Source organism: Buceros rhinoceros, unplaced genomic scaffold (genome assembly GCF_000710305.1).
Source record: "Buceros rhinoceros silvestris isolate BGI_N320 unplaced genomic scaffold, ASM71030v1 scaffold15379, whole genome shotgun sequence".
Lineage (NCBI taxonomy): Eukaryota > Metazoa > Chordata > Aves > Bucerotiformes > Bucerotidae > Buceros > Buceros rhinoceros.
In genome coordinates, this window is record NW_010429880.1 from 14,706 (window position 1) to 25,220 (window position 10,515).

Sequence of the window (10,515 nt, forward strand, 5' to 3'; positions counted from 1 at the left end):
TGCTCCCCTCCAGCTTCTTGGGCTCCTGCGCACCAGCAAAACATGAGAAGCTGGAAAATTCTCAATTCCTTCGCAACAACTAGAACCATCAGTGTATTATCAGCGTTTGTCTCATGCTGAAACAAAACCAAGGCACTATTCCAGCTGCTAAGAAGAAAGTAAAAACAGCTCTATGCCAGCCAAACCCCAGCCATGCCATTATGAAATGCTGTGTACAACTACGGTAGCACCCACGCGAGTAATGATTGACAGGAGAGAGAGTTAGGCTGCAAAACTCCCATCTAGAATCAGAATTAAACTTGTCATTTTAATGGTGTCTGCAAAATGGGTTCCATTTTAAACCCATCTCTAATACAAACATTCAGAGAGCACAGAGTTAATGGGAGGACGCTTTCAGGTAACGCTCTGTTTTTCCCAGACACAACAGTGTAGCAACGCACCTTTTGCTTTTGCTTTCATCAAAGGTGGAAGTGTCTACACAGACACAGTGAAAGAGCGTCTGCGAAGATTTTAAGATAGAACTCCTGCTTCTCCCCTTTGCTGAAAGCCTTGTATCACCCAGAACAGGCTTTGGTTTTGTTTTTTAGATCAGTTTTAAAACAACTCACCAGGTTTAACAGCATGTCCACGCAACTGGGGCTGCAGCAGCATTTGCAACATTGCTGGATTATTCAAACTCTTCATAATCTGCACTGGGTTTGGCTCTGGGAGCAAGCCTTTCCTGTTGTTTCTCATCTCCAATTAAGAGAGATACAAACATTTTAGAATCAGAAGAAAATAAGGAATAAGTTGAAATCCCTCAAACCTGTGTGGCAGCAATGTACACATTTCTTTTTACCCAGAAAAAGCATCTCCTTCCTTGTGCCCTGCTCCTCATGCTCCTCCTCCCTCAAATGAAATGCCTAACAAACTATTTCCCCTCTTTTATGAAGATATGGGTTAAAGCAGCCGAGGTAATGAGACTGTTCTGCTTACAGCTTCCTGTAACACTTACCACATCCAATTTTCTAGGAAATAATTTGAGAAGACATGTGGGTGTAAAAAGCTTTCTTCTATATCGAGCATGAAATTAAACTATTTCTCCTACATTGAACTTTATCTTAAAATGGTCTAATTCTCGCCCCTCTGTTTTAAACCAAGTTTTAGCTTGTCAAATGACTTCACTTTCAGTTACATTTGTTTCTAACTGGAATAATTTCTTGTACAGAAAATTAAATTTACTAAAATTTTAAATTTACTAAATTTAGTATATATAGTAGCTAGTATATATATATAGCTATGTACATATAGCTGTGATATCTTAAGCCTTATTTTACCCTTCCTTCCTGTACAATGTGGCCACACTCTGCCTAGGAAGGAGACTGAATTGGGCCGTGTAGATAAAAATGAGGCTAATGCTTCCAAAAGCTTGTTTCCACCAAGCGGCCGAACCCCTCTGACACAGCTCCGGCTGCTCCAGGCGTATCAAACTCACGCTGCAAACAGATTTGCACCTCTCTTACCATTCTTTGCGCTGCTATGAGAGCAGCTAAGGTACTTCTGCCTGGCGCTCCCGGAGCACAGTAGGACACCTGGACTCTCTTCCCTTTGATGGTCATGCCATCGGTGACTTCTTGGACCTGCTCAGCCTGCTCGGCAGTTTCGTACTCAACCACCGCAAAGTCACCAATGCAGCTGTCTTCATCCTGAGCAAACTGAAACGACATTTCACAACAGGCTGAACAAAACGGAGAATTTCAGCAACCGCCTGGCAATATTGTCACCTATCCCTTGCGAAATACTTCGCTAACAGTTGACACCCTACGTTCATGCCCACACAAATCAGCATGTTTCTTTCTCAGAAATTGGACATCCGACCTTCGCATGATATCTGGCATGCTCTACCTACTTGAATCACCACCTTCGCTTCAGGCTCATCTCATGGAGAACCTCAGCTACGAAATGTATTTAACACATATCTTCATAAAGAAGGAATGAGAAGGAAACTGTAAAAACAGCTGTATGCTGCAGTAAATTTTGTTTTTCTTTTGTAGGATAAGAATTACGAACTCATCATTGTTCAGCTTTTAAGCCTACAATAATAAAACCATCGTTCATCAGGCTACATGACGGCCGTTAAAACACACAACAATGCGGATTCCACTGATATACAGTGCCTTTTAGGAGAATATGAAGTCTGCGGTTGTATGTAATGCCAAGAGAAGATGCCAGACTGATCAATCAAGCAGACTGGAAACAGGCTTAGGCGTCAAACAATGCTCTGTCTTTTGTTTGCAGAGTTTTATAGCAGAATGAGCAGATTTCAATCAAACAAAAAAAGGGGGTGAGAAGGGAGGGGATATTTTCTGGTTTTCTGGTTCATTTTGTTGAAGCAAAGGACAAAAAATCCCCCTGTAAGTCCTAGGAAATGCCGTTTTTCTAAGACCCATGTATAAGTATCTGGTTTTATCTCCTTCTTATGGAACACTTCTATTGTTAATAGAGGAGAAATCAAACTGATTTCAAAAAACAATAATTTTGGAATTAATTAAAATAAACCAGAGTTTATTCTATGAGTCCAGCTAAGAATTTCAGGTGAAAGATCATCTTCACATGATGAAATGCTGCATCAGAATTTACCAGCAGAACTAAGCCACAAAAGCAGCACAAGAGAGCTGCGTTCAAGAGGCCATACCAGGAGATGGGCAAAATGGTCAGAGACCCTACTGGAAGGGCAGTCTGGGTGCAGGAGTGGTGTGAAGGCAGGACTGGCCAAGACTAGGAGAAGGAAGGAGAAGAGAGACTGTAGTCACAAAGACATAAAGTAACAACAGTGTGAACCAACACTGTAATTGTTCTTCTAAAATGATTCATTTTTCCAGGAGTTTTCCAGACAAAGGCACTTGGAGTCGTTCTCTGTTGAAATTCCCTCCCCTCCCTGGTTTCTGCCACCCTGTCCTCTCCTAGTTTACATCTTATGTCTCTATCTATCACGTCACATCCCCCTCCTTGCTTTTCCCATACCTCCTTGGGTCTTCCTCCTTCTCCTTTCTCTGTATTTAATTTTTAGGTCATCTCACTCATAAACCCGTAATTAATTAGCACTATTGTGATGAGAATTCATCTGCTATCCTCCCTTTTTCATCTCTCAAATCTAAACTACTTGTTTGTCTACCTCCACCCTCCTACCTTCCCTTTCTGGAGGGCTGCTTCCCCTGATGGTTCCACCTCTGACACTCACCTCTGCTGTCTCTCCCCACCACCCCTCAAGGAAGAACCTCCCTTACCTGCTGGATGCCCAGTAGAAACATGAGGCATGACTAAGGATAAATCACTCCTTTATTCTCTGAAAATCACTGAGAATAAATCATGTTATCATAAGTAAATCTATTTTTCTTCTATTATACTTCTATGCCCTACCTATCAGTCTATTACACCGTGTGTTTATATAAGCGATAGGTAACTGAAGGTGCCAAGAATGCTGTCTTGGCTGTATTTCGGACTGAGTGCCTATTTCCTAACTCGACAGCATACTGTTTAATTCCTGTATTTTACAGAAACCTGTATGTCGTGCCATCTACGGACTGAGTGAATATACAAAGGGACCCTCCTCACCCCCACTGGCTGTGACCCATGAACGATTCAAGAAAGAAGGTGAAAGTCAAATTTTAAGTGCCTCTAGGGGCACAGTAGAACACTGTTACTGAAAATCATCTCTATCAAAGCAGCCTGCTACTCTTTGAACTTCAGAATTTTTAAAGCAAGTTGAAAAATTGTTGGGGGAGCTGGTGACAGCCTCCAGATTATCTGACAGCTGGAATGAAGCCTGAAGTAAAAGACTTTAGAAGACCAATCTGTTTAGCTAATTAAACAAAGATTGAGCAAGTGACTTGATTACAGCATTAATACCTTCTTACTGGAAGAAAACAGCGGGGAGCAAAGGCTCCGCCATCTAGTCATCAGGCTGGTGAAGCTGAAGCCAGAGACATTCAACTGAAACAACAGACACGAGTGCAAAGTAACAAGGGACGGGCAGTTTCTGGAAAGAGTTATTTCCCATTTATGCATCTCCTGGTATACCTGGGTTAAGCCAAGTGTAAGGATGTACTTTAACCAACTCCAAATTCCGGGGGCTCAGACAGGACTGGGGAAAGACCAGACAGCCTGATGCACCTTCCAGGCTTAGAGAATTTCTGCTTCCTTATCCCCGAAGCTAATCCCTGAGCAGCCTTCCAACATAATTAAGAGAAAAAGAAAACAAACACAAAACCAACAACTGAAATCATACCTACTGTGGGACTATAAAGCAAGCTTTCTTACTACTGCTGCTATGGTACGCTGCTCTGCACCACTTCCACAAGCAACATTTTATTTGTGGTCCAGTAGCTCACAAGCCATGGTGATGAGAAGGAAACCTCTACAACTTACAAAGGCTAGTGAGGATCTGCCTCTCCTGTACCGCTTCTATCAGCAGCAAGCCCAGCTGACTACAAGATCTCGAGCCTACATCTTCCCCAGTCAGTGAAAAAAAATTAGACAGTAAATACATTAATTATATACATATACATATATATGTATATTCTCCATCATCTAAACTGATGCACTTGTGGTATTCATTCACTCTGACTTTCTTTACTGAGCAATAAATCCATCATCAACGTTTACTTTAAAAGGTGTCTTAAATATTTTTAGAATTATTTTCAATAAAACACACAAGGAGGGGATGGCTTATAAACATTTTACTGGTGCTTCGCTGCAGCAGCGTCCTGCAGAACTGCCAGATGGCATCAACCTATCACTGTGAACTCCCACCAGTAAAGCATCTGTATCACATCATATATCGCAATGCAGATGTATAACCACTCACTGCTTAGAAGAAAAACGAAAGCAGAAGACAGCAAGCAGTGAAGACGCAAACACAGAACTACTTAAATCATGACCATGTTCTTCCAAAAGATATAAATTCAACGTACCTGGCAGAAAATGGGTTTATACTTCAGTGAGAAAGCCTGGATCAGTTCTTTAGAATCAGCGCAGTCTTTTTGTAGTTTATCCACACAAAGGCACTTGGAGTGAATAAGATTTGTCGTCAGCTGGTTCACGTCCATCCACTGTGCAAAGAGAGTGCTCTCGTCTATCTGTTTCCCCAGAAGTTCCAGCCTGGCCTTTGCAGCAGAGTCCTTCTTCATATACTCTACAAAGCCGTAGCCCTTCGAGTGGCCAGTCCCTTCGTTATAGACCAGGAAACATCTCTCCACATTGCCATACGCACGCACAAGTTCTTCAAACTCTTCTAACGTAAATGAAATGGGCAAATTTGTAATGCACAGCAACGCATCTGTCGGCTGGAGCTGCACCGATATTTCTTTTCCCCGCAGAGAATACTGGTGAAATTTCTGAATGGCGTTTTGAGCCTGCTCTCCATTCAACAGAGTAACGAACGCTGGAAGAGACCAAAACGAGTTACCTCACCTACCACAGCTCCACTCCAGCCACAGAGGTGATGACCTCTCCCTCCCCACAAAACCCACCAGGATAAAATCAGAGTTTGTAATTGAAGATGCAACAGACAGAGAGAGATGCTGTAATACATATATTTTAAAACTCAGCATTATCGACTGGACCTCAGGAGTAATTAATTCAAACAGTTGACTACAGAAACACAGACACACACATCTTCATCACTTGTAACATGACAAAATCTTACATTTGGGAAACAAAAAGCAAATTAATTTCATACTGAAGTCAACACATTACTGATTCTACAGAACGTCACTGCAGACAGCATCCATAAATTCTCACGTCAGGGTTACTGGATCTTTTTCGGGTTTTTGGTCCATAAAGCATTTCACACAGTCATAGACTGGATGGGGTTGGCAAGGACCTCTGGAGGTCACCTTGTCCAACTTGTCATCTTGTTCTCAGTATCTCAAAGAATGGAGACTCCACAACCTCTCTGGGCAACCTGTAACAGTGCTTGGTGACCCTCACAGTGAAAACGGTTTCCTCATGTTCGGAGGGAAACTCCTGTGGTTCAGTTGGCACCTGGTGCCTCATATCCTGTGAATTAAAGACAATCTAACAGTCTACAGGGACGTGTCTTCAATGCCCAAGGAGTGAAAGGTCACCTTCAGAAAACAAGAGTCTTTCTTGCAGAACTGCCTTCAAACCCACAACTCTTAGCATCAAGTACCATCTAAATCTTTAAAACGGAACTGATTTTGATTTTCTTTGAACCTTTGCTGAGCTGCTCCTCTTTACAGTGATCCTACAGCTACCTCATCTTTCCCAGCACTACCAGTTCTTGATTTCTATTTCCTTTTATTGTTTATTTAATTGTGCCTTCTCTTTGGACTGCTGGAAAACCGCTATCACATGGATGCAGCACCAACTCCAGGCACCAGCCCTGATGATGTCATGGCCAGATCACAGCCAACAGACCACTCGTAGTGGTCCACGTTACAAAGGGGGTGGTGACATGGTTGGCCCAGACGGGTCATATTCAGGACAGCATTTCCTTCAAAGACTTTAGTTTTCTCCTAATAAATTGCTTCTGGTTTATATTACCTGACACGTATCCATATGGAGGTAGGAACGTTTTGCTCTGATCGTGCCACAGGCACGTGAGGTTTGTTCTAGGAGACGCCTCAGGTCTAGTTTTTCAAAGAAAATCAGACAGTCAAGGTCAGCTTTGTCCCAGAGAGACACCCACTAAGGGAATATGCCCGAGAGACAGCATAGCGGACCAACCTACTTCTGGATGAACTTTCTGTTGGCTTCAGTAGAAGGTGACAAACTATGCAGCCAAGAAAGGCACTGAGGGACAATCAAGCTCTGTGACAGCAGAGAAGTTGACGACTTCATACCTGTCAGATGATGTTCCTGACTAGGTTCATCACAGAACTGAAACGTACGACACACAGACGTTAAGTTCTTACCTGTTCTTTTATTTCTGTCCACATAACAATACTTGATTTCATAATCTTTAAACAAGTCATGGATTTCCTGAAACAGAAAAATAAAAGTAGCATCAGATAAATAACTCAGCAGACCATAAAAAACAAAACAAAACAAAAAAACGCAGCACAACTGAAAAACTTTCCCAATAAACAGAAAATCTCACCACAGAAACCCTATCAAATATTTGTTTTTAAAAGAGTTGATTACACTACTGCAGCAATGTTTTTATCTCACATAATAAACTGGCTAACTGAATTTGATTAATTTGCCTCTCACATTAAAAATCACATAAGCCCAACAAGGTGTCCTGTTGACTGTCTGTTGATAAAGACGAATGACATTACAGTTCATTAAATAGCAAAACCCGCCCAATTTCTTCGAAGCAGAGCTACCATAGTTAAAATACCGCACAGACAAGAAGTACTGGCAATGTCGCATCACGCAGTTCACTGAGGACAGGCAGCGCTCTCACAAACCACAACCATTGCTGTACTTTCCTACAACTACTCAAGTTCACTTGAACAGATTTTCACTCTTTTAATAATGAATATTCCTTCACCCAACAGATAATTGTGCCCAAAGTACCCCCTGGAAAGTATCCTCTATCAATGATGGCACAGATGCCCAACTAAGAATCAATACCGAGAGTGTTATTTGCTCCTACGAATTAACGGGGAGAGAGCAGGGGCCAGTGTAAGAGGAGCGTACAGCCATTGCCAACAAGAGCCACAGAAAGCGGCGAGAATGCAGAGATGAACATTACTGACCCCCAAGAAGCAGCCACGAGCAGTAACCTGGATGTACGTATTCTTGTACTTGGGTAAGCCCTCCCACAACAGTGAAAGACCATCTGAATAAGCAAAACAATCAATCAACTTTGCCTGAAAGTTTCACTGCGGACAATTTCCAGTAGCGCACTCGACTTGCCAGTTTGCTAATTCAATATATAGCCCAAAGGTTAACTGGGTTCTCTGTGACTGGTATCAGGTGCATTCCTTTTTAGTCAAGCGAGCACCAGTCTCTAGTTTCACTAGTTAACGGCTGTCAACTACCACATTAATAAACCATGGCAGCGTTTCTCAAGCTACCAGCCTTCCTCCGATCAGACACGATAAGGCTGTGGTTTCTGAAACGCAAAAACACGCCAGGCACAACTCAAGGATTGAATTCAGGCAGGTGATTTGACTGTGGACACCTCTCCAAGCAGAATCAGAGGGTAGCTCATTCTCAGTCACGAGAGACTGAGGAGACCCCTTCTGCAGAGTTTTGCACAGCTCAGCTCTGTTGCGGCAATGAAGATGCTAAAGAAGTTATTTTTGTCTCACTAAGAAAAAGGGGGATGTATTTAACTTTTCCCCCTCTATATTATTTTACAGAAGTAACACTGAAAGTTTCATATGATGATTAAGAAGCAGGAAATACTACTTCAACCAGCTCTGAACATTCTTTTGGAAGCTGCCTGTGAATCAGATGATTCCACATGATTTCTCAGTAACTGTCTGCAGCTTTAATCGAGAGGGAAAACAGCCTGTATTGATCGTATCTTTGTCGGGTAATTATGAGGTTTCATCTAAAAAATTATAACATAAGGAAGGTTTTAAATGAAAGCCTAATTGAAGAAAAGATTTTAACACTGATTTCCACAGGTTGTTGCAAACCCTGCTGGGTTTGTGCAACAGGCTCTTCCAGCAAGGTGCCTGTTCTTGTGCTCCCATGGCCGCCACAGCAGTGCTGAGACCTTTCCCTGTGGAATTTGGTTTGTGTAATAGTTCAGTGAAAGCATTTTTCACATAGAGACTGTCACAATTCACAAAAATTAAACACACCACTCTGGCTCCTAGAGCAAATGTATACTTCAAGTTACAGGGATATGTAAATATCTCTGTACACTAGTCCGAGATTCCTCAGAATATTTTCAGTTACTAAGCCAGCCTGTGAACTCGGGCACTTCTCTGAGCTTTCCCTTCAACATCTCTCGGTCTGTTAGAAAAGAACTAACACTACTACCACTGTTTACAGTTTTCTTCCTGATGGCTCAGAGCAGAACAGTCACGACACTTCACCCGCTGCTCCTGCCCAGGTTTGGCTGGGCACTGCCAAGCATCATGCACCGACAGCCCGGAACATACTCGGTCCCTGCGGGGAAAGGCTCTCCCCGTATTTGGGCCAGGAAGGTGTTCACTCTGCGACGATAAACAGGTCATCCAAGTCAGGTATATTCTTTGGTGCGACCCTATTAACCTGCGAGGAACGTAAGCAGAGAACTGCTTCCCGGAGCCCAGCAGAAACAAACAGCCGCAGTTTGCTCCCTGTTGCCAACCTCCCAGCAGCCTGCCGGCTCACACACCCGCAGAGCCCAGCCTCTGCACCCCCAGCCCAGCTCCACCAGCCTGGGGCCCATGGCCACCCCTGCCCACACCCATGGAGGGGCTGTCAGCCTGCAGCCAGGCTCCACGGCACCAGAACCTTTTGCCCTCCCGGGTCAGCCTTGCTACAGCATCCCCAGTGCCACCACTTTGCCTGCGCTCACGAGATCCACATCCAAACCGCCTGTGGACCAAGTCTGGCCATTCAGTAATTTTTCCACATAACATTTACAAAATGGCTTCTCCTAAAGGATTTTTTCCTCTTTTATAAAGGAATGAATTTACTAGTCAAAAAAACAAAAAAAAGAGACTGCCAATTCTCACAATAACCATGATTTAACTCACAGTAAGTCTAAACAAAAGGGCAACACCCACTAACAGGGTGAAGCCTTCGCTGCCGCATGGAACATCAGGCTAAACTCTAATATTTTGACAACGTGAATTGTAAGCAGTTAGAAAGCTATCTGGCATCCATACAGCAGTCATGGATCCTGGGAAGTTTCCAGCACAAAGACTCCTTACAGTGGTGCCTAACTTGGCCCTTAATTATTGCACTCTTGGGATCGACTCGACGTAAGACTCGGCACCAAGTCTTGGACTTGCTGTGTTTGTACCTGAGCAAAGCCCCTACCAGGCAGCTCTGAGGGGATGTGTCCCTGCTCAAAGGAAGGATGACACATACCACAGAGAGGGAGAGGAGAGAACGCGGAGAGAGCTTGATCTGAGTAACTGCGGTTGCATAAACACGTGGGCCGTGCCAGCAGCTCTAACGAAACACCTCGGAACAGAAATGTTACCAGGAATGCTTAGCTACTCACAGTCCCTTGAACCTCCCAGGCTCTTAAAAGCAGACTTGGAAAGCTAGTTAATCTCATCATCAGTAAAGAACTAAAATCCCAAATAGAAGATAATCGGTCCATAGTTTAAAATTAGCAGAAAAAGCAAAACCAAATGTATTAAAGGGAGTCTAAGAGAAACCACTGGTAAATACAGGCTGGACATACTTTTATAGAAGTATTATATTCTACTAAAATCAGTTTTTCATACCCAGGATCTCACAGTGCAAGAAAAGAAATGTGCAAGAAGCATTCAGTCATCACCTGGAACAACAAATATACCGTGTATACAGAGCCTACGGCACTCTATACCTAAGTACTTTTCTCTCTCTGGATGCAATGCTGAACTGTGTTATTCTGGCAACAAAAATATT

At 43.1% G+C, this 10,515-nt stretch overlaps 1 protein-coding gene across 1 annotated transcript in view; it reads right to left on the reverse strand.

Moving 5' to 3' along the window:
* The window catches only part of RAVER2 (ribonucleoprotein, PTB-binding 2), a gene marked incomplete at its 5' end in the record, with an annotated part of 20,522 nt that extends 13,538 nt beyond the window's left edge, over nt 1-6,984 (reverse strand). Inside the window, 4 exons of the mRNA XM_010142839.1 lie at nt 609-735; nt 1,503-1,694; nt 4,953-5,422; nt 6,918-6,984. Of these exons, the coding sequence (XP_010141141.1) occupies nt 609-735; nt 1,503-1,694; nt 4,953-5,422; nt 6,918-6,984 (856 nt within the window). The remainder of the gene's footprint in view (nt 1-608; nt 736-1,502; nt 1,695-4,952; nt 5,423-6,917) is intronic.
* Between the last annotated feature and the right edge of the window lie 3,531 nt (nt 6,985-10,515).